Here is a 24,777-nt window from a genome sequence, read left to right as displayed (position 1 = left end):
CTGTGGGGGCCTGGCTCAAGTGGTTTCAGAGGAGGAGAATATCAGTACGTGATGGAGATTTTTTTTTTTTTTTTGATTTTTTGAGACAGGGTTTCTCCGTAGTTTTTTGGTTCCTGTCCTGGAACTAGCTCTTGTAGACCAGGCTGGCCTCGAACTCACAGAGATCCACCTGCCTCTGCCTCCCAAGTGCTGGGATTAAAGGCGTGCGCCACCACGGCCCAGCTCGTGATGGAGATTTTGACAGAGTGTGGCAGCTTTCTGTGCTTGTCGTGAAGGTCTGCCTGAGGCTAAACTGACGTGCTATGGATTAACTACAGCAGCAGAGGAAACCTCAGATCAGCCTAGCATTGACTCTGTCGTGTGGTCAGTAGTGTCACGATTTATTTATTTATTATGTAGATTGTGTTCTGACTGCATGTCTGCCTGCACACCAGAAGAGGGCACCGGATCTCATCATGGATGGTTGTGAGCCACCATGTGGGTGCTGGAAATTGAAAACAGGTCCTCTGGAAGAGCAGACAGTGCTCTTAACCTCTGAGCCATCTCTCCAGCCCTAGTGTTCACTCTTAGAATATCTATAATGAAAAGGAACAAGCTGAACAGGAGAAGATTAGAAAATGTACAGAGTGAGGAGAAATGGGGCACTAGGCAGTCGAATGGAACTAAATCCAGTGTTTGAGGAGATAAGAAATGGAGGAAGGGCGGGCGAGCTCAGGACAAGACCCCACCCAGCTAAGCTTCCCACCTGTATGTAAAGTGTAATTAAAGCACAGTTTTGGTCCAGGCGTGGTGGCACACACCTCTAATCCCAGGAGACAGACACTGTCAGAGCTCCGAGTTCTAGGCCAACCTTATTCACAGATTCAAGACTCGGGACAGCCACATTTAGGCAGTGAAGGAAACCACAGAAAACAGGAAGCTGGTGGAGATGGAGCTGAACAATGAGGCCACGTTCTAGTCTAGCACCAATGAGCAGCAGAAGTCGGCAGCTTCGGCCACGAGGTTCTGTCAGTAGTAGAATAAAGGGGTTATGGGATCTCCCTCTGCAATTAAGGAAAAGCTGCCAAGGCCAAGCGTAAGTCAGGGGTGACCCTGCATGGAGGCCTAGAGAGGCCACTGCTTGAAGCTGTGAAGTTGAAGCCTGAATTGCCTTGGAGAAACCAAACTGTTAGAGATGCCAGAGCCATGGGATACCTGCTGAGCAGAGCTGCTAACAGGGCGTGGAACCAGCCCCAGAGACAGAAGTGTGCTGCAGTCAACAAAGCTGAAAGGAGCTGGAGATCTGAAGAGCAGTTTGACATCAGACATGGAGATGTGGAGTTTGGAGTTTGCACATCTGGCTTTCAGTCTTTCTTTACTATGCTCCCTTTCCTCCTTTTGGAATGTTAACATGTACATCCTGTTAGAAGTATGTGATCTACTTTTTTATTTTTATTTTACAGGTGTTACAGTTAAGAGATTGCATGAATCTCAGAAGAGACTTGAGCCTTGGACTTTTAAACATTGTTGAGACTGGTAAAGACTAGGGGGACCTTTGAAGTTGGATTGAATGTGTTTCTACATTGTGCTATGGCTGCAAGCCTACAGAGGCCAGGAAGTGGGATGTGGAACAGGAATGCCCCCATAGGCTCATGTTGGACTACTTGACCCACAGGGAGTGGCACTATGTTGGAGTAGGTGTGGCCTTGTTGGAAGAAGTGTGTCACTAATGGGGTGAACCAAGGTCTTCAGTGCTTAAGTCCGGACCCAATGGCACACATCCTTTTCCTGAAGGTCTTCAGTGCTTAAGTCCGGACCCAATGGCACACATCCTTTTCCTGAAGGTCTTCAATGCTTAAGTCCAGACCCAATGGCACACACCCTTTTCCTGCTACTTGTCAACTCTCAGCTCCTTCTCCAGCAGCATGTCCGCCTGCCTGCCGCCATGTTTCCCACCATGAAGATAATGAGCTAAACCTCCATTATGTTTCAACCGTAAGTCAGCCCAATGAAATGTTTCTCTTTATAAAAGTTGCCACGGTCATGGTGTCTCTTCACAACAATAGGAACCCTAACTAAGACAGTAGGCCAATAAGGTGTCTCCTTTTCATTAACTTGCCTTAGGAATGAGGTGGGGACATTCCGTCACACGTGAGCCTGTTAGACTCATGTCGTTTTCTCCATTGGGTTGTTACTGACAGGGTCTCTGTATGTAACCCAGGTTGGGCTTGAACCTGTAATCTTCCTGCCTTAGTCTCCTGAGTGCTGGCATTCCTGGCAAGCACCACTACCCCTGGCCTGAGCAGTTTATTCTGAGAGCATGCTCAGTCCCTCCTTTGACTAAAGTCTCCTTAATTCCTTCACTGCAAACCGATGGCCAGCCTCTGCATTCTAACTGCAGATCAGAGACTGAAGAAGCAAAACCTTTCCTACATGGCCTGGTTTCCTCAATCAGAACCCTTCCTATCCTTCTTCTCATCCCTGGTCCAGTCCCTCTATGGTCGCCTCCTGAAAGCTTGCTTCAAACTCCATCAGTCAGCTTCAGCTGTTAACTTGACACAAACCTGGGATCACCAGGAAAGGGGAAACTCCAGATGAAGAATCGGTCAGACCAGACTGGCCTATGGCATGGCTGTGAGACATTTTCATAATTGATGTAGGAGGGCATAATCCACTGTGGGAGGTGCCATCGCTAATCAGGTGGGGCGGGCTACATAAGAAAGGTAATTGAGCCAGGCAGTGGTAATGCACACCTTTAATCCCAGCACTTGGGAGGCACAGGCAGGCAGATCTCCGTGAGTTCGAGGCCAGCCTGGTCTACAGAGTGACTTCCAGGACAGCCAGGGATACATAGAAAAACTGTGAGAGCCTAAGTTACATTTTAAATTTTAATTACTATGCCTAAGAGTCACTTGCCTAAGGACAGATAGTTCTTAAAATGCTAGAGGCTATTGTTTATGGGAGATAGCAAGTCACATATTTCCACTGTGTTAAACAAGTTTGTTTGACACATCTGCACTGGATATGTGTTGTAGAATATCAGTTAAAGGTGTAGTACATTTGTTTATGCTGTGGAACATTTGTTTAATGATGCAAAGATATGTTACATTCTTTGATGTTGCATTTGTTTAACTCTGTGAAACTCTGTTAATTTGCCTGTCTAGAATGCCTGATTGGTCTAATAAACAGTTGATCAGCCAATAGGTATGCTGGAGAAAGGACAGGCAGGCCTGGCAGTCAGAGAGAATAAATAGAAATGCAGAAGCCATGCCAGGAGCAAGAGAAGGAGGAGGAGGACTGGCGACCAGCCACACAGTCAGACACAGAATAAGAAGGAATGAAAAGATATACAGAAATAGAGAAAGGTAAAAGTCCAGAGGCAAAAGAATGATGGTATAATTTAAGTTAAGAAAAACTGCCAAGAAACAAGTCAAGCTAAGGCCAGGCATTCAAAAAAAAAGCCTCTGTGTGATTTATTTGGAAGCTGGGCAGGTGGGAACCCCAAAGAGTAAAAAGCTAAGAGAAAAACGCAAACAAAAAACCCAACAGCAGATGAGGTTCGCTTGCCCCTTGTTGGACCTGATGGGAATACTTTAAACCCATGGGTCATTTTCTGGAAACCCGGAGTTGGACCTGGCCAGAGAGTCCACCCACCTAGCCAGTATTTAATTAAAGCTTGCTTCAAATTTGACTTTAAACTGTGGTAGTGGTCATATTCTTGACCAGTGGGATTAACAAAACTCTGTCTCAAACAAAAGAAAGAAAGAAAGAAAGAAAGAAAGAAAGAAAGAAAGAAAGAAAGAAAGAAAGAGAGAAAGAGAAGGAAGAAGGATAACGAGCAGTCCACTAAACAATGTATCTCTGTGGTATCTGCTTCCCTTCCCGTCTTGCCCTCAACTCCTGCCTTGGTTTTCTCTGATGATGGGCTGTAACCTGTCAGTCAGATGAACCCCTTTCTTCTCATGTTGCTTTTGGTCATACGGTTTATTCTCAGCACCAGAAAGCAAACAAGGCTGTGTGTGGTGGTGCACACCTTTAATCCTAGCACTCGGGAGTTAGAGGCAGGGGGATCTCTGTTAATTCTAGACCAGCCTATTCTACATAGCAAGTTCTAAGACAGGCAGAGCTACGAAACAGAGAGTCCTTTTCTCAAAACAAAGTGAGAGCAAAAACAAAAAGCAAGCACACTAGAGCATCTCCCCGGATTACACTTAGACCTTTGGTGTCCTGATCCACACCAAATCCCTTTGCAACCAAGACCGTTTTCCCCCAAGAGGTCTTGTGCAGAGCAAGGCGGAGTGCAAGGCCCATAGACATAGTCCCTGGAGACCATCTGTCTTTCGGGTGGAAAGGAGCCACGCCCATGTTGCAGGGTTCTGTGCTGGGCAGTGAGGACAATCTGCTGGAGGCAAGGCTGCTTCTCATTTTGATATCTGTAGAGGTCAGCCTGTGTGAGGTCCTGAATGCCTGTTGGTTTATGGTTGTGTCTTACAATTTGCCGAACTTTTTGATCTGTTGTCTGTAACACTTTAGCGATTGTTGTGTCATTTCCTGGACGTGGCCTTGATGTCATTGTCCCCATGGAGTTGGGGCTGTGTGCACGCTTTGCCGGTGGACTTGGAGCAGTAAGTCTTTGTCTTAACTTCTTGTCTCATTAAGTCACTGGATGCCAAAGAAAATGCAAACCACTGGCCGACTCGGCCTGCTTGTTCTTGGGTACATTGTGGCCATTCAGGGCAACAGTTTAGGCTGCTGCGTGAACTAAAACCTCTAATCTTTGGAGACTGGCTGAGCCGCCCTGTCACAGGTGTTGCCCAAGACCATAGGAAAACACAGATATTTAAGTTACGATTCATAACACTAGCAAAATTATAGAGTTATGAAGTAGTAACAAAATAATTTTATGGTTGGGGTCACACAACATGTGGCCTGTATTAAAGGTCACAGCATTAGGAAGGTTGAGAACCACTGAGCTAAACTAAAGCCTCGGGGGCTTCACTTTTCTTTGCTTGCTGAATAGACGCAATCACACAGATTGGCTTTCACTGCAGAAGCTTGTCAAAATGAACTGTGCGGTGCTCAAGCTTCTTTACCAGATTAAAGAAATTCAGTGGGGGAGCAACGGGAAATTGTACATCAAAATGTTTATCTTTGGGTAACGGGAAAACAGGGAATTCTGATTTTTTTTTCCTTTTGGTCTGTGTTTTGTAAATTCAGTGATGAGCATACTGTAGTCATTTACTGTGTAAATGGGTACTGTGACTTTATTGATATTATTTCCTTAGTACTCAGGAGAGACTGATTATTACAGAGTCATGAGGTGGATTTTTAATTTCTTTGGCTTTTTAAGTTCGGTTAGAAAGCCTTTCCCACTGGCCATGGTGAGGCAGGAGAAAAGCCTACACAGCGAGATGTTATGTTAGAAAATAGAAACCTTAGCTGGGGGTGGAGGCATACTCTCTTCATCCCAGTACTCCAGAGACAGAGGCAGGCAGATCTCTGAGTTCGAGGCCAGCCTGTCTGCAAATGAGTTCTAGGACAGCCAGGGCTGCACAGAGAAACCTGTCCTGAACATAAGACACAACAACAAAAACAACAACAGAAACCTTTTTCCATGCTGTTTCACTCCCACCGGTTCACCCTCCTCAATGATGGAGTCTAAGGAAGGAAAGAAAATAAGTACTGGAAGCCATGTTTGAACACGATGTATTAGTGATTAATCTAGGCTCTTGGCTCATGGTGCAATCAGTCTTTTACCTTGTTCGAACCATGCCTGAGAAAGCTTTGTCTAACATGAGAGGGCCGGGCCAGGGCCTCAGCCTTCTTTCTCTGCTACCTTGTCCATGACTGGTGTCCACTCGCAACAGTTGAAAGTTCAAAGTCCAGGTTTTCTGGGAAACATCCACCATGCAAAATTGTTAATGCTGGCATATTTTGCCGCATCCTACACTGGCCGCTCCTCACCTTGGAGTAGCAGGCCAAGTGTCAGCTTTGATGATACAATAATTGTGTGTGTATGTATGTGAGTGTGCGTGCACGCGTGTACGTATGTGCACGTGTTAGTTACCAAGAGTGTCACATCTGTCCAGACACATCAATGAGAGACCCCTCCTCCCTTTCCAGTTTCCCCATCTTCAGGCCCAGGAGATAGATGTCTCTGACTTCTGAGATTGCTAGCTGCCTGGGAGCAAAGGTATCAGAAAGGACAAGATGAAGGCCCCAGGCTGCAGACTTGGGCTGCTATGGGGTGGGGAGCTGGGCACAGGCATTTGCTTGTGAGAGACCCGGCCCTTTGGGAAGGGTTTTGAACTGTTGATGGCCCTCTGAAAGGCGGCTTTGGAGGTAGCTACAGTTAATAAAGATAGGGAGTTGCCTGGGGCCCCAGACATCTAAAGGGCAACACAGTTTAAGAGTGCAGGGATGCCACTGTGGAGAGAGAGTCCTCAGTTTCTCCGTGTTGGCCCAGCATCATAAGAGGCTGCTCTGCCTATGGATGCTCATCCCTTCCCAGCAGAGACACAGTGCCCTTCTCACTGACTGTGGAAAGAAAAGAAAGAAAGGGTTTGCTAAGCAAATGAAAGATGTGAAGGAGATTAAAGTAAGAATATTTAAATTACAGACTGTGCCTTTCAGCATGCTCAAGCAGTTCTTGAAGCACCCATTTAGGGCGTGCTGATTGATAAGGGCCTATGAATTATTCTTATCTCCTAGTTCCTAGCTCTCTGGAGGGCAACACTTGGTTAACCTAATTTGAATCTAATTTAAATGACTTAAGAGTAATAACACAAGTATGTGCTTGAACCTAATAAAGCCTAATTTATTAAATAGGACGTTTTAGAAGAACTGTATGGCACAGCCAGACAGGGGCCTTTGAAATCATCCTTTATTTAATAAATAAAGAAACAAAGTCCCAGAACAATAAAATGCTTTGCTGTAGGCCAGACAGTTAGCAGCCATGCACACTGGGGACTTGAACTCTGTACTCTATGTGTGAATGGGGGCTTCTGCTCCACTCTCTGAGGGCCTGTGCTTCCCACTGGGGCAGACTTAGTTCCCTACAAGTTATAGGAAGTGGGTGATGAATGAGGAAGAGTTCCCCATGGGGACATTCACAAGGTGGCCTGTTGACCTGTGTCCCAATCCTCTACTAACCAAGCAGACCTTCTATGAGGCTGAGAAATCATGAGGACTTGGGGTTTTTAGGCATCCCAATGGGGCTGAACCCCTTGGAACAATCTGGGACTGAACACGTGTTTAGAAATCCTGAAATCCACAGGTCCACGGGCATTTTTCCTCATGCCCTGGTCTGGGCGCAGGTTGGTTTCTGTCTCCAGGCTGTGCTCAGGACAAGAAAACCCAGTGCAACAAAAACCAGTGCTTACTCTGTCCTTTCTTCCTTCTGTCACACCCCTAGCTCCCGTCTCGTCTGCAATAGTTCACACTTGAGTGTGCTGGGCATTGCGATAAGCTCCCATGTGTCTTGACATACTAAAACCTCAGTCTTACAGATGAAGAAATTGGAGCTCACAGAGTTAGATGGCCAGGCCACAAAAATCCTACAGAAATCAGACATTGGGGCCCAAGTGCTAGACTGTCTGCTGGTGTCCACAAAGAGGGCCTGGCGGAGGAAGGATAGATGTCATCTTGGGGATAATTCTGGCCATTCCCAAGTACCGGGAGTCTCCCAACAGTAGACGGTGACCCAGGACATCCATCCATCCTTGCTCTTGAGTCTGGATTGCCTTCCAAACTGTCCTCTGGAGTCTGGCTTTCGGAAATCTTAGGAGCTTTATGGGTAAAAGAAAAACTCATCCTCAGTACAAATAAAAATTTAGGATTTATGCCCGTGGAGCCAGCCTTGGGCATTGGGCAGTATCTCCAGAGAGACCAAGAAACTCAGGCATTTCTGTCATCCTGCAGCTGGATTGTGCTGCTATGAAGTCCATGGTCCTCTGAAGTCTGTGAACCTTAGTAAGTGGTGTCATACCCAGAACCCAGGATCAGAGTCAAGTATGAAGTTGAGTTGATTCCTGCCCTCCTCCCCCGCCGCTGTGTTTAGACCTTGAGAGCTGCCTGGCCTCTGTGTGTGTGTGTGTGTGTGTGTGTGTGTGTGTGTGTGTGTGTGTGTGTTGGAGCCTGATTGGGCAGAGCTTAATTGAATGGAAAGGGCAGTGACATTTTCTTGGTTGAAATAAGCAGGGTTGTATTCAAAGGTCGAGAAAGCTTGCAGACACCCACCATCCTGCCATTGCCTGGCACCATCTTAAGTAGAATATGTCCTTTCTCAGATACTCACGGTGCTTCTATGAAAACAGCCCTCAGCTGGCATTCAGCCTTCCACAGGCTGGCCTTCACCCACATTTCTGGACACGTCACTAGCAACAGTGACAATGACATTTACATTGGTCTGTCTCTTCACAGTTTCCAAAATGCTTCCTTTTAGGCTTCAAAGCTTCTTAACAACTATTTTAGAAGTGAGGACATAGGTCCAGAAAGGTAAAAGGCCATGTCCGAAAGCCACTGTTCCTTCCAGAGCTCATGGTAAGCTGCACTGTGGTGTAGAATGTTTGTTCTTCCTCCAGGGTGGGGGCCTGCCTTCCTGACCCTGTCACCAGCAGGCTTTGGCATGGGCTTGCTTGGTCCAGTGAAATATGGCTAAAAATGGCACATGTCACTGGGTTGGGAGTGCATACCTGTAATCTCTGCACTTGGAAGGTAGAGACAGGGGATTAGTGGGATTAGGAGTTGGGAGAGCAGCCTCAGCTATATGAGAGTTCCCTATAAACAAACAGATAAAAAAACATGCCATACATCATGTGTAAGTCAGGCATTGTTTAACCACGCCTTTCTTTTCTCTCTGTTGCAAGAGAAAATATCCCAGCAGTCCCTGCCATAGGGGCTGCCCTATCAGTCTGGAGCGTGGACTCCAGTGACCACAGAACATAAACTGTGGAGTCAGAAGGAACTATAACGTTGGGAAGCCAGCTGCTGTGGTGGCGGGCGATCACCGAGGTGTGGGAGAGACCTGTTTCATTGGCTCTAAACTGATCGCATAGCGTTAGCATTTGGTTTCATCCCAGACTGTCAGTCTTTGTATAAACAGTGTTGGGCTTGCAACCTTAGGACTGGGACTCCTGTGTCTGTGAATTATTCTTCCCGAAGTGATATCTGAGGTCAAAGTGTATGCACACCTCTTTGACAAAAGCAAAGTTTGACGTACAGAAAATTTACAAATAGGACCCAGAGGTTGTTTGGGATTAAGGTGAATGCAGCATCAATACACGGCGCAGCGCAGGTGAACCATGAGAGTACGCAGAGGAAAGCTAAGTCAGCTACAAAAGCCCACCTGGCTGTCCCATTCCATGGCCATACAATGTCGAGATCAGGCTGATGCATAAGCCAGAAGGCAGACTGGCGACTGCAGGGCCCTGAGGAAGGTGGGGGTGAGGAGTGGCTGCTAACGGATCCTGGCTTCCTCTTGAGATGATAAAAATGTTCTGCGATTAGACTGCGAATATCATGAAATCATCGAATTGTACAACTTAGGAGATGGGTTTTATGATATACGAATAATACTCCTATAGGGCTAAGAGAAACAGTACATTGAGTTCTGTGCACCCCTCGCCTGAGTTCCCCTGACGTTCTCAGCCGGGAAACGACCGGACAAATTGCACCGTAGTTATACTGTGGAATATTAAAAATGCAGAACAGCATACACAGTGGGGTTTGTTTTTTAAGAAGAAATTGTTTAAGCCAGACATGGTAGCGCACGCCTCTGATCCCAGTGCTTGAGGGGATGAGGCAGGAAAACCAGGAGGTGAAGGCTACTGAGACCCTGTCTCAACAGTCAAAACGCAACACCTATCCGTGGAGCTGAGAGACACCTCAGCAGGGAAGAGCTCACAGTGGTTCCCAGCACTACCCTGGACCACTTACAAATGCCCGTTACTACAGCTCCAGGGGTTCTGACTCCTGACACCCTGGCCTCTGCAGACACCTGCATTCATATGCATCCCCTCAGCCCCAAGCATACATAGGTATACATAATGAAGATAAATTCTTTAGAAAAATACCAATCTGTCTAACAGAAATAAAAATGCATTGTGTGTGTGTATTTATTTTCTTGTGTTTGAAATAGCACACAGAAAATGGAAATAGCCATGAACCTACTATTTGGGAGCTAGCGAGACGTTTGGTGGGTAAAGGTGCTTGCTTGACCTGAGTTCAATCCCTGGTTCCCACATGGTAGAGAGAGAACCAACCTCCATGCATACATATATTATGGCTTGCTCTTGTACTCACATGCGCGCGCGCGCACACACACACACACACGCACAATAGAAATACTTTATAAAAGGGTGTGGAGAGATGACTCAGCTAAGAGCACTGGTTGCTCTTCCAGAGTCCCTGAGTTTAATTCCCTGCAACCACACGGTAGCTCACAACCATCTGTAATGGAATCTGATGCTCTCTTCTGGCCTGCAGACATACATGCAGACAGAGCACTCATACATTAAAATAAATCTACATAAGATGCTTAAAAAAAAAAAAAAACAAGCCAGGCAGTGGTGGCGCATGTCTTTAATCCCAGCACTTGGGAGGCAGAGGCAGGTGGATCTCGGTGAGTTCGAGGCCAGCCTGGTCTACAAGAGCTAGTTCCAGGACAGCCAGGACTGTTACACAGAGAAAACCTGTCTCAAAAAACCAAAACCAAAAGACCCAAAACTTAATATTTGTTATGGGCAGAATTAAAAGTGGAAAAACAGAGATTGTACATTTGTTTGTTTCTGTTTTGTTTGAGACAGAGTCTCAGAGGCCCAGGCTAGCCTTGAATTCTGTACAGCCAAGGTTGACCGTGAACTCCTGTCTCTCCCTCTAAGCGCTAGGATTATAGGCCTGCTGCACCACGTTTAGCTTGCAGTTTGTTTTATGACCCCATTTACTTTAACTTAGTAGGTAACGGCATGTAGTGTTTCTAACTTCTCACAGCTTAATAAAAAGGTTAAGGGAAAAATAAGACAAGGGCTACTGTACATGCTAGATATTTTACCTCTGGTTTTTAAGCAGTCAGCTGGTAGTAAGAGCAACACGCACAGGGGTCCTGCACGTCTGCTCTAAGGATTGGCAGGGCATGAAGTGCAGAAGGATGGGGGGAGGGGTGAAGTGGAAGTCACGAACCTCAGATCTCGGTCAGCAAGATTTTAGAATATAGGGTACTTACTAAACAGTCCTGTGACTCAGTGCCTTGCCTTGAGATTTCTCTTTCACTGGTGTATTGTGAGGGTCAAACGAGGTCACATTTGCAGGGACTTTAGCATAGTGTCTACCATGCAGTGGTCCCTAAATGGTGGTCACAGAAATTTCTCAGTTGTTTATGAAGCAGGGAAACTGACTTATAAGACCTATAAAGAGACAATGACCTCAATTTTGACTACTGTTTTTTAGATACTCCTAAGGCCAAGCTCCAACTCTGGCTCTGGCTAATAATAGTCAGCTAAGATAGAAGATGAGATTCCCCAGCCTCTCTTGCAGCTAGGTGCAGGGGAAGTCTTAGGCTAGACTTCCCTTTGGAAAGCTGTCCTTCTTGACTTCCTTTCTCCTGACTTTCCTGTTGTCTGGGTTCTCTGTGAGGATTCTGGATTCTGAGCAACCTTGAAGAACACTAGACCCACATGATGGTGAAGCAATACACAGAAGCCCTCATCTTGGTTCTCCTGGAGTTACCATGGTTGCCCCAGCTAGACTTCCTTTGAACTTAACACACAAGAGAAAAATGAGCCTGCCTTGCTTAAGGCTCTTTTCTGAGTTTTTGTAAAATGAAGATGAGCCCTAACTAAGATACTTCTCATAGGACAGCTGACCTGGAAAGCAAGGCCTGTGACTCAGAGTTGCAGAGTGACGGAGGAAGCACTTGTTCCTTTCCCAGGGCGACATAAGGGCCTGGAACTTACTCATCACCGATGTGGAGCCTGGGCCAGACCTCGTTGACGTGCGTGTACTGGGGACTGCCCTTCCAGAAGAGGCGCTCCAGCTCGAAGGCACCAGGGGTGCAGTAGTCCTCAGCCTCCCCCTCCTCCTCCTGCAGGGACAGCCTCTTGGTAGAGGGGTAGGCATTCTCGAGGCTTGTCTTTGTATCTCCTGACGCCATTTTGGAACCAAGGGATTTTCTTTCCTTTCTGTAGGAAAGAGAGTCAGGATGGGGTTAGCATGGAATGGTGGGCATTATAGGGGGTGAGGATGGGGTTAGCAGGCAGTGGTGGGCATTTAGGGGTGAGGATGAAGTTAGCAGGAAACAGTGGGCATTATAGGGGTGAGGATGGGGTTAGCAGGCAGCGGTGGGCATTATAGGGGTGAGGATGGGGTTAGCAGGCAGCGGTGGGCATTATAGGGGTGAGGATGGGGTTAGCAGGCAGCGGTGGACATTATAGGGGTGAGGATGGCGTTAGCAGGCAGCGGTGGGCATTATAGGGGTGAGGATGGCGTTAGCAGGCAGCGGTGGGCATTATAGGGGTGAGGATGGGGTTAGCAGGCAGTGGTGGGCATTATAGAGGTGAGGATGGAATTAGCAGGCAGTGGTGGGCATTATAGGGGTGAGGATGGGGATAGCAGGCAGTGGGGGCATTATAGAAGGAGGTAAGGATGGGGTTAGCAGGCAACGGCGGGCATTATAGGAGGAGGTGAGGATGGAGCCTAATTTGATGGGCTTGTCTCTCTCCTGCTGTGTCCCCTCTTGCTCACCCCAGGCCACACAGGCCAATGAGGAAGGCCATGTGGCAGTTAAACAGCACTCCCCAACATTCCAGTGTGCACACAGAGAAAGGGCTGGGGGCTGAGGCAGTTTTATAGCAGACGGCTGAGCAGCTTTGAGCCTAGGAAATTCCCCTAGGCAAGCCAGGTTGTCTGTCTCCTGCCCTCGTTTTTGTTTTTATTTGTTTGCTTGCTTATTTATTTATTTTTGATTTTTCGAGACAGGGTCTCTCGGTGTAGCTCTGGCTGTCCTGGAACTCAACTCCGCAGACCAGGCAGGCCTTGAACTCAGAGATCTGCCTATTGGGGTCGAAAGAGACGTCCCAGCTAGACAGCTGTGTCTGCTTATCGAAAGCTGTTTGGGGAGTTTATCAAGTTCTGCTGGTGGGATGTGGAAGAAATGTCTCCATTGTTCCCCAGGAATCTTGCAGATTTGACAAGTAAATCGGACTTCCTTAGCTGTTCATCCACACAGCTCCAAATCCAAAGATTCACCCTCCAAGGATGAAATGAGAAAAGGGCACCTTTTCTGACCCTGGCAAACTTCCTCTCTTGCCTTTACTCCCTAACCAAGATTCATTCACACATTATGTATACCGTATCAGGTATCAAAGTAACCCAGAGATGATTTAAAATCTCCATATGCAAATATTTGGCCACACCCATTTTGAGATAGAGTCTCCTGTAGCCCAGGCTGGCCTCAAATTTGCTGTGTGTGGAGTAGTGATCCTGAATTTCTAATGTTTTCCCTCCATCTTCATAGTTCTGACTTGATAGGCCTGTACCACTGTGCCCAGTTTATAGGATGCTCAGGCACAAACTCAGGCTCTGTGCTTAGTAGGCGGGTACTCTCCCATTTTATAAGAGGGACTTGAACATCTGTGGATGCTGAGGCTCCGAGGATCTAGAACCATTCCTCCATGGCTACTGAGGGAGGGCTGTGCTTCTGCAGCCCCCCTTCTCTGACAGCTGCTGTCAGTTCCGTTTCTTTAGAGTCACTGGCTCAGTCTTAACTCTAAAATGTGCCGTTCTCGCCACTCTCCACAGGAGGGAAATAGCACATTGAAGATGTTTGGCACATATCTCTAGTCTGCTGAGGGGGAGGGTGGTGGAGGCTGCAGTGTCATAGGATAAATACAAGAGTGTTAGAAAAGCCAGGAGCATGAGAACATCTTGGACGAAAGACTTCGGAGCGCAGTCTGAAAGGCGCGTGCGTCACCTCAGATGCACGTACCAAAATAACTCCAGGGGATTCACACTCTTTTTTTTTTTTTTTTTTTTTTTTTTGATTTTTCGAGACAAGGTTTCTCCGTAGCTTTTGGTTCCTGTCCTGGAACTAGCTCTTGTAGACCAAGCTGGCCTCGAACTCACAGAGATCCGCCTGCCTCTGCCTCCCGAGTGCTGGGATTAAAGGCGTGCGCCACCATCACACTCTTTAAACACTCCAACAGGCCCACAGTCTGGAGAGATGGCTCAGCGATCTAGAGCCTGCACAGCTCCTCCATAGTTCACTTCTCCCACCCACACATCGGGTGGCTCACAACCACCGCGACTTGAGCGCCAAGGTGGTCCATTGCCGTCTTCTAGACATTGCCAGCACCGGCTCTCACATGTGCTTCTACATACATACACACATTTACATAATTCAGCATAAATCTTTAAGCTGGCTATGATAACAGTTTAACATGTGCTTCTACATACATACACACATTTACATAATTCAACATAAATCTTTAAGCTGGCTATGATGACAGTTTAATCCCAGTACTGGGGAGATAGAGGCTAGCAGATATCTGAGTTCAAGGCCAACCTGGTAACAAAGAAAATTTCAGGACAGTCAGGGCTACAAAGAAACCTTGTCTACCCCCCCCACACACCATCCCCCAAAAAAGTAAAGCTGGGCAGTGGTGGCGCACGCCTTTAATCCCAGCACTTGGGAGGCAGAGGCAGGTGGAACTCTGTGAGTTCAAGGATAGAGAAACCCTGTCTTGAGAAAAAAAGAAAGGTAAAATATTCACAGGTAAAATGATGTAGTTCCTAGAATTTGTATCAAAACGATGCAGTTGGAGGGCCAGCCAGACAGCTCAGCAGGTAAACTGCTTGCCAAAAATGCCTGGAGACCTGAGTTCAATTTCCAGAAGCCACATGAAAGAGGCAGGAAATAGATGCGGAGAGAGTTGTCCTCTGACTTCTATACATGTGCTGTGGTATGCACACATATAAAATAAAAATATAGTTGGATGAATGCAAAAATCCAGTGTTGGAGGTAGGGTACTGGTAGAGGTGTGGGAAGCAGGATTGGCTGGGAATGGGGGTTAGGTTTGCACTGGTTTACATGCAGTTGGCCCCATAATCTCATAGGGAGCAACACTATTAGAGGAAGTGTGTCACTGTGGAGGTGGACTTTGAGGTCTCATATATGCTCAAGATACCAACCACTTCCTGTTGCCTGCAAGCCAAGATGTAGGACACTTGGCTACTTCTCCAGCGCCAAGTCTGCCTGCACGCCATCATGTCTCACCATGATGATAATGAACTAAGCCTCTGAAAATGTAAGCAAGCCACAGCAATTAAATGTTTTTCTTATAAGAGTTCCTGTGGTCATGGTGTCTCTTCACAGCAATAGAAACCCTATTCCTCTTTGTATGTGTTTAGGAATTCCTGTGATTAATTTTCGAAAGTGCTAGGCACAGTGATAAAAACCTATAGTCCAAAATATTCTGGGAGGTGTTTCAGACCAGGAATCTAAGAGTTGAGAATGAGAAATTAGTCTCTTAAGAAAAATAAAACTTTTAGCTGAGCACACACTTTAATCCCAGCACTTGGAAGGCATGGGCAGGCGGAGCTCTGTGAGTTCAAGGTTAGCCTGGTTTACAAAGTGAGTTCCAGGACAGCCAAGGCTATTACACAGAGAATCCCTATCTCAAAAAAAAGAAAGAAAGAAAGAAAGAAAGAGAAAAGAAAAGAAAGAAAGAGAAAAGAAAAAAGTAAAAATTTTCAAGAACAATGAAAAGGCTGTAAATGGAGGCCGCTCATCTGTTCCCGGCCACGCAGACTCCAAATAATCACACAGAAACTCTATTATTTGCAATACTGTTTGGCCAATAGCTTAAGCATATTTCTGGCTAACTCTTTTTTTTTTTTTTTGGTTTTTTCAAGACAGGGTTTTTCTGTAGCTTTGGTGCCTGTCCCAGAACTAGCTCTTGTAGACCAGGCTGGCCTCGAACTCCCAGAGATCCGCCTGCCTCTGCCTCCCGAGTGCTGGGATTAAAGGCGTGTGCCACTACCGCCCAGCTCTGGCTAACTCTTATATCTTAAATTAACCCCATTTCTATTAATTGGTGTATCACCACGTGGCTGTGGCTTACTGGCAAGGTTTCGGCACATCTGTCTCCTGCGGGCAGCTACATGACTTCTTCCTGACTCAGCCTACTCTCTATAAATAGATATCTCTTTCAGCCTGGCTATATTCTATTAAGCCATTGGCCGACAGCAGCTTCTTTATTAACCAATAAAAGCAACATATATACAGAAGGACTTCCCACACCACTGAAAGCATTGTACCCGTGATTCAATTCTCCCATAGGAGGAGGCCAGGTTTTGTGAGTTCTTCCTTCTTACAGCCTGCTTCCTAGAGTAGGGTCACATGGGGAAGAGAGGACCCTGCTTTGGAGCCTGCCAGTGCCGTTCATTGTAAAGACTGTCTCCACTAGAGTCATTGGCACGAGCTGAAAATACAGATTCCGGGACTGTACACTGGCAGCAGGGACCGCAGAGTCCTTATCTTAGCAAGATCCCAGGAGAGTCTGTGCTCACTGACAGTCCAAAGTAGTTGACTGACATGTGGCTGAAGAGTCAAAAGAAGGTTTGGAAGGGTGCCAAAAATGCCTTCTACCTCCTCCCTGAAATGGGGCCAGGTCATTGGCTCCCCATACAGATGCAGGCCTGGGAAAGAAAGGACTTGGCCCACCCAGACGCAGGGTTGCTGGGTGTCCTTATCTCTAAAGTAAATTGATGGACTGAAGAGTGAACAAACGGATGGATGGATGAGCAAATTAGAGGAATGAATGACAAAGGCCTGAAGCTTGGCCAAGGGCTCAGCCAGAGCTTTGGAAACAGGACCTGCGCTCGCCCCGACTGGGTTCGGGGGAGGGCAGTGCAGTGCACAGGGTAGACTCTGCCTCCTCCCAGGGAGGCCTGAACTTGCCTCTTGGGCCTGTCTTCTGGGGTTTCAGGGACAGGGGGCAATATTGCAAGGCCTGGCTGAAACTTCTCTTGGAGGAACCAGCCCAAACTCCCAGGTTGCAGCTTTCCTTTAGGCCCGCAGCAGCCGGAGTTCCAAAGACCTACTGCCCAGTGCTTCCACAGCTCTCGCTCATCTTATTTCGAAGTGAGGCCTCCTATTCCTAAATGCTGTGGGTTTAGGTTCCTTTGAGTCCTGCTTATCACTAAGGGTACTTAAAAAGATACGATTTTAGGGGATGCTAGAGTCCATTCCGGTGTGGAACTTCCATCTGCCTCCTTGGATCGCTAAAGCTGACCTCACCCTTGGTGAGGCCTCGTTCCCCTCGTTAGGCTGTGGAGGGAACCATCCCTGGCTCGGGCCCTGCATTTAAAACCTTGGCTGTATTTCCAGACAGAAGAGGAAGTGGTGCGGTCTGCCCGAGCAGCTAGGCACTTAGAGGGGGCTCTGGGACCTATTATCCTCCAGCAATGCAGGAAACAGAACAGAGCGGGGAGCTGTCCAGAAACCACAGACCTGTAATCTTTCCAAATCCCGAAGACGGCCTGCACCCCCAAATCCTACCCACACAGCTCCCAGATCTTTCATTCTTCTAGAGGAGGGGAGAGTCTGTTTCCCAGATCACAGCCAAAAGGGGAGGGGAAAGCAAACCTCTTCTGTTTGGTTTCCATAGATTCGACCGCGAGATTAACTGCCAAGGTCTCCATGACACACTGTATCAATCACAGGCTAAATGTCATAATGTGAACTGGGCAGGCTGTCAAGACAGGCTTCCAGATTCCAGTTACAGCTTCATACTTAAAGATTTGGACCTGAGGAAACCAATGCCAGCTCTAAAGGCTCCTTGGCCTGTGTGAGCATCCTTCTCAGAGGAACAGAAGCCAAGCTGGGCTCCTTCACAAAGAGGACAGGTGGATAGCATACCTAACATAGTAGAAGGAAGTAGCTGAATACCAAGAGCAAACAGTAACTGAATTATTAGCGCTAAGTGAGAGACACTAGGGAGTAGCGGGTGCTGCGGCAAACTAAAGAGCCATGGGACAGCAACCCGTCATCCCATGCAGGAGTGCAATCCAGATGTTTCTGCTATTGTTGAAAGATTGTATTTATTTATGGGGGGCGTGCATGTGTAGAGATCACAGGACACAGTGGAAGTTGGTTCCCTTCTGGTGACTGAACTCAGTCTGGGCTGCAAGTACCTTTACCTACTGAGCCATCTTGCTGATTCCTAATATATTTTTTAAATGCTTCTCTCTCTCTCTCTCTCTCTCTCTCTCTCTCTCTCTCTCTCTCTCTCTCTCTCTGTGTGTGTGTGTGTGTGTGTGTGTGTGTGTGTGTGTGTGTGTGTGTGTGGCGTCAGAGGACAGCATATGGGCATCTGTTCTCTCCTTTTACCGTGTGGGCCCTAGGAAATCAAACTCAGGCTTCTGGGTTTGCCAGCAAGTGCTTTTACATACTGAGTCATCTAGCCAGTCCATTTCCTGATTTTTTTTTTATAAAAAGCCAGAGATCCCCCAGAGTTTTATAAAGTACTCTCACTTGTTTTGCTTTTGAAATGGGACGTTAGTATGTAGCCCTGGTTGGCCTAGAAATCACTACGTAGACCAGACGTGCCTTGAACTTTGAGCAGTCCTTTTACCTCAACCTCCCAAGTATTGGGATTGCAGGTATGGCCACCATGACAAGCTTCAAGTTACAGTTCTGAAATCAGATCAAAGTCTTCTCTCCAGTCATGCGGTGGTGGCACACGCCTTTAATCCCAGCACTCGGGAGACAGAGGCAGGAAGATCTCTCTCTGTGAGTCTGAGACCAGCCTGGTCTACAGAGTGAGTTCCAGACCACCTAGAGGTGTAGAGTGAGACCCTGTCTCAAGAAAGAGGTCATGGTGGTCCTGAGGAAGTGGTTATTGGTGAGAAGAGATCAGAAGGTTATGAAGCAATGTGTACATTATGATTCTGGTTTAAATGAAGGTAATACAGGATTAACACTGGCTGTGTGCTTGTTGTAGAGCGATGGATTATGTCTGATTTGGTCTCTCCAGTGTCTGTAATGTAAGTGTACGTTACATCAGCATATGGAGCAAAAATTACCTCGATCCCATGAAGTTCTGATTTAGGGCTGTTATGTATATGGAAGGTGTTCACCCTGAAATTGATGGTGCCTTCCTGAGGGCCCTAGAGCAACTGAGTTATCTTGTGGGCCTTGGGGCAGCAGTCAGGCCTGGCTTCTCTCAGGTCATTCTAGTCTCTTGTGCTTCCTGGAGAGCCATGACGACTCTGGTCTGTAGAGACCCTAAAGCTGGCACAGTGTCTTTAGGAAAAAGGAAGCCTGGTAAGCAAGCCCAAGATCTCAAAAGAGGGGATAAAGGGGTGTAGCTCTGATGCTTCCAGATAAAAGGACCCCCACTCCTAGGGAAACTCCTCCCTCCTCTGCCTGCAGCCCCTCCCACTCCCACTCCTCCAGCGGAGCCAGGGCTCAGGACTTCCCTTTAGCCCAGTCTCGAGTTAGTTGGAGCCAGTGGCCTCAAGGACACTCTGGGCTCATCAGTGCAGTTGGAAGGTAGCACCATCTTCTCTGTGACTCGACCTTCCAAGTCAGGCCAAAGCGTTACCAGCCTGGTCAGTGTGAGAAAGACCTGGGCACAGTTGGATTGGCCAAACCACAAAGATCTTTAGCTTCTAGAAGTTTCTTGTATAACAGAATATTTTGTAATTTTGTTCTGTTTTGTTTTGTTTTTGTTGTTGTTTTTGAGACAGGGTTTCTCTGTAACTTTGGGGCCTGTCCTGGAACTTGCTCTGTAGACTAGGCTGGCCTAGAACTCACAGAGATCTGCCCGCCTGTCTCCCAAGAGCTGGGATTAAAGGTGTGTGCCACCACTGCCCAGCTGAATTTTTTTTTTTCTTTTAATCTGCTCCCGGGACTGGAGAGAATTATTTCTGACGCAAAAACACAAGTCTGAATCTCCAGGCCCCGTGAACAAAGTGGAGTCTGTCACTCCAACACTGTGGGACAGAGACAGGAGGAGCAAGACTGCATGAGCTGTGGGGGCAGAGAGTTGGGGCTTGCTCACTGCAGGCACAGCTCCAGGTTCAATAAGAACCTATTTCTAAAAGGACTAAGGCAAAAAGCAGTAAAGCAGGATGGCCCACATGGCCTCTGGCCATGAGCAGATATCACCCCACGCAATACATGTACATATCACACACCCCACACACATACATGCACATATCTTACACACCCCCCACACATACATGCACATATCATACACACACCCCCTACACATACATGCACATATCATACACACACCCCACACACATACATGTACATATCACACACACAGCCCACACACATACATGCACATATCACACCCCACACACATACACACACATATCACACACATATACATGCACATATCACAAACACCCCATGCACATACACGCACATATCACACACACACCCCACATACATACATTCAATTTTTCAAACAGTCTGTCCTCTTTTCAGAGATGCCTGTGGACATTTGTGTTCCTAGGGGAAAGTCAGTTCAAATTTAAATGTGATGCAGACACATTGCTTCTCAACACCACCAGAGTTGGGTCTGGAATGTTCTCTGGAAGGAGGGAGTGAAAATGATGTTGCATAAGGGCTCTGTTAGTGGAACAATGCCTACTGCTAAATTTTGGATTTGGCAGGAGTGTCCAAATATAAGTATACATATATTTTCAATTTGCCTCAAGTCTGTATGCATTTAAAATCTACCAAAAATGAGCCTAACCAGAACATAAAAATCTGTGGATTCTTTTAAAATTAAAACTTGGATGAGAAAACCCAGGAATTTTTGTTGTTGTTGTTGCCTATAATTTAATTCTTAATGTATCAGACATAATCCAAGTTTAACAGGTTTTTTTTTTCTTTTGGATTCTGGCAAGCATGTTAACAGGAGGCAATTAAGTGAAATAATATAAAATCCTTTTATTAAAAAAAAACAGAGAAGCCTTCATTTAAGCAGAAATTTAATATCACTTCTCCAATGGCGCCGATGCCATGGGCTCATTTGATTAGCTCTTCACATGATTCGTGGTGCTTTGGGGGTAATTTATGAGCTCCTAATTGATTTTCCCAGTCTTGGTTTGGCAAAGGTGGACCTCCCCAAGATGTGAGGCAGCTGGAGGCTCACACTTAGCTTCCCTCTCCCACAAATGAATCAGCCCAGATGGACGCTGCCCAGTGACGAGGGAGATGAGGTCCATGGTGCCCTGACCAGGCCAGCTATGGCTCCTGACTCCTCCAGAGATGTGTGGGATGCTGCGGGCAATTTCCCACAATGACAAGCTCTTTCGAGAATCATTTCCTGCAGCGTGTCACCTCAGAACAAGACTTGTGAGGAGAAGGGTAGAGGGTTCATGCTGAGTGCTGAGGGGGCAGCTTTTGGCTCCCACTGTGAGCCCCTTCTATTTCCTATCCAGACTACTGTTCTTTTCTAGGTCTGTCTTTCAAATGCCACACTGGGACGGCTTGGAGCCAAGGCTGTTGTTTCTGAAAACCACCACAGAAGTCTCAGAGAAATCCCAGTCCTGGCCATACTCTCAGGAAAGAGCACACGGGTGGCCTCCCTCGTTGTATTTCCCAGGGAACATCTGTTCTCCAAACCTCCTAGATGGAGCATGAGTGTGTCACATTAAAACGTGAAGGAAAGTGAGGGTCAGCGAGGCTAAGAAAAGTGACAATCGCGTGGTGGTGTGCGCCTTCAATCCCAGAGCACTCGGGAGGCAGAGGCAGGCGGATCTGTGAGTTCGAGGCCAACCTGGTCTACATAGAGAGTTCCAAACAGCCAAAAGCTACACAGAGAAACCCTGTCTCACAAAACCAAAAGGGGCGGGGGGGGGGGGGGGTAGAGGAAGAAAGATGACACCAAGCACAACTTAGTGGGGTACAGCGGACTTGCATCCTAACTATGTCAGCAGTGTTCACCACATTCCTAGTCATGAGAGTGAGCCTGTGCTTCCTGATTCTTTTTAAGCTATGTATGTGTGTGTGTGGGGGGGGGCACACGTGTCCAGGTTCAGGTACTGTGCACCTGTGTGGTAGCCCAAAGTCGACACTGGATGTCTCTGACCCTGCTCCCTTTTCATTTTCTGAGTCAGGGTCTCTTGCTGAACTCAGAGCTCATGGATTCCATCTGTCTACCTAGCCAGCGAGCGCCAGGAGTCTCCTGTCCCTAGTACTGGGATTACAGGCAGCTGGGCTCTGAACTCTGGGCTCTCTGTGCAGCAAGAACTTTTTTTTTTTGGGGGGGGGGGTTTGAGACAGGGTTTCTCTGTAGCTTTGGAGCCTGTCCTGGAACTCCCTTTGTAGACCAGGCTGGCCTCGAACTCACAGAGATCCGCCTGCCTCCGCCTCCCGAGTGCTGGGATTAAAGGCGTGCGCCACCACCGCCCGGCCATGCAGCAAGAACTTTAACTACTGAATCATCTCTCCAACCCTGCCTTTCGGTCCTGATGTTGGGAAGAATTGTACCACGTGCTCTCTCAGGCCTGGGGAGTCTTATACACCTAGTGTCCAGCTTCCTCATGCGTAAATGAGGATAATATAATGGCTGGGGAATTACATATCTCTTAGCCCCAATACATCAGCTTGAAGAACACGCCACAGAGCAGAGACTTGGATGAAGAAGGAGGTCAATGATTGGTTCTAAACCAAGAGAAGAGAGAGAGTAGACTCATGTGGTCAGGGAAGAGGTGATGGTGGGGAAGTTATAGAAGAAAATACAGGCACAATCAGCCTCAGCACCCTCCTTTGGATGGTGGATTCATTGGCTTCTGTGTGAAGAACATTTGAGGCTTTTCTGAGGTTCATTTCTCCTGGACCTGCCAGACTGCCAGGAGACTTCACCACCTCTTTACTGTGGAAATGAAAGGCACACAACTACCCAGGGTCACCAGAACAGAAAGCAAGCATCATTTGCTGCTGAGCCAAGCTGGGGACAAATGCAGTTACATCCCTTAGACCAGTTCGTGGTACTACTCTTCCCATGCATCCCTGGGTAGCGCCCTGAACAAAGCAGCCAAGTGAGATATACCTTCAGGCTCTGAGGAACACTGGGATCCAGTGTCTACCGCTACCCAAGCTGTGTAACCTAGGACAAACCACCTGATTCACTGTGCCTCACTTTCCTCATCCGGAAAGGAGGACAGTGTGGAATAGAGGAAATGTATTAATACTTAAAGGGAGAGCTCCCAAAACTGTCGGGAGCCAGGTGCACGCCTATAATCCCAGAACTAGGGAGGCTGAGCCAAGAAGATTGTGATGTGTTTGAGGCCAGCCTGGGCTACTTAGTGAGTTCCAGACCAGCTTGGGCTACAGAATGAGAGACACTTCAGAAATGTCTGTGGCTGGTGACCAGTCTTGAGCCTGCACACACTGCTCTTTTATCTGTCATGGGACAGACAGTCGTCACAGGAAGTCTATCTTCACCCGGGCCCTGATGCTCCCCTAACCCCCCTGCCCCCCCCCCAGAGCTGAAACCTCCTCAGCTACTCCTCTCATCCATAGCCTTTGCCTCTGAGGTGGCCTTAGAGCTGCCTCACCTGCTCTTGTTCTCTGATTCTCCCACTTCCCACCTCCATGCCCACGGTGCCCCCTCAAAAGGCCCTCGAGCCCCGTCGCTGGTAAGTAAATGTCAGAGTCCTCCACCTTGTCCACAGGGCCCATCAGGGAGAACAAGGAGGGGCCACAGAGAAACTGTTAAAGCAGCAGAAAGAACATGACATATGGGGGGGTTCCCACAGGGGCTGGTGACCTCCTCACATATGACCCTCATATCCCCTTCTTGGGGTATTTTCAGCTTCTTAACAGTCCTGGTAGTACCAACAGCTCTTAAATTTCAGGCCCACCAGTGACAATGGGACAAGGTCATTGGGATCTGAGACACAGGGTATCCTCTGCTCACCTGCTGTCTGAGCTGAGTGGCTCTATGTCTCCATCACCCAGCCTTCCATCTCTACTGGAGTGCTTCCACCCCAACCCTGCGTGCCCCTCAAGAGTGAGAAGTCCTCAAAGAGTATCTTATTTTGGGGGTGGCTTACGCTCACCAGGACACCGGAGGCTTGAGTGCTGGTTTGTAATTTGCACTGCCCTACACATGATCCAAGGGAATCGGGTGCCTCTGTTTCTCCTTGCTCCCTGACTCTAACCAGCTAGATGGACACAAGTAGAACCTTGTGTAGAATATAAAACATAACACAAAGCATCCAATACCACAGACAGGGCCTAAGAACCTTAACACACTCAGCTGTCCCCTGGAAATAGTTACAGAAGCAGAAATTCAGATTTAGAGGTCATGAAAGAGAAAGCAATTCAATGGTGTCTCTAGAGAATGCAAGGATAGCAAGAGGCCCTTCATCCCAAAAGGATGTTCTCCACAGCTCCAGAAATTGTGCACATAGAGTCTCTCACGTCATTTTCTCACAGGACACTTGGCCAAATCCCAGAGGCAACAGGTTTCCCATTCAGAGCCCTTACCTGGGTGCCTGGTGCCTGGCTGAGTCGAGAGGTCCTGGTCTGTATGTGTGGCAGCTTTACACAGAACCTCCAGACGGGCTCAGAGGGCCTATTTTTAGGGTCAGATCTGCTGACACTGACCGTGCATGCTGTCCAGTCTGAGAGGAGACCTGTGGCATTTGTTTGCAAAATGATTTGCCAAGTGTGACCTGAAACCCTTGACTTAAGCAGTCTGGTATCAGGAGGCCCACATGCTTGTATCTGGTCCAGCCATAGGTACAGGACATGTGGCCGTCGGGATGGTGATG

General features: G+C 47.5%; 1 protein-coding gene across 1 annotated transcript in view; it reads right to left on the bottom strand.

The window, feature by feature from the left end:
- Dusp29 (dual specificity phosphatase 29) overlaps positions 1-24,543 on the bottom strand; it is a 46,782-nt gene extending 22,239 nt beyond the window's left edge. Inside the window, exons 1-2 of the mRNA XM_057786567.1 lie at positions 24,491-24,543; positions 11,931-12,155 (exon numbers count right to left, since the gene is read on the bottom strand). Coding sequence (XP_057642550.1) covers positions 11,931-12,127 — 197 coding nt within the window. The 5' untranslated portion in view covers positions 12,128-12,155; positions 24,491-24,543. The remainder of the gene's footprint in view (positions 1-11,930; positions 12,156-24,490) is intronic.
- Positions 24,544-24,777: the final 234 nt, after the last annotated feature.

Source organism: Chionomys nivalis, chromosome 12, assembly GCF_950005125.1.
Source record: "Chionomys nivalis chromosome 12, mChiNiv1.1, whole genome shotgun sequence".
NCBI classification, from domain to species: Eukaryota; Metazoa; Chordata; class Mammalia; order Rodentia; family Cricetidae; genus Chionomys; species Chionomys nivalis.
The sequence above is the reverse complement of the archived record's forward strand: the minus strand, read 5'-3'. Positions and strand labels throughout refer to the sequence as shown.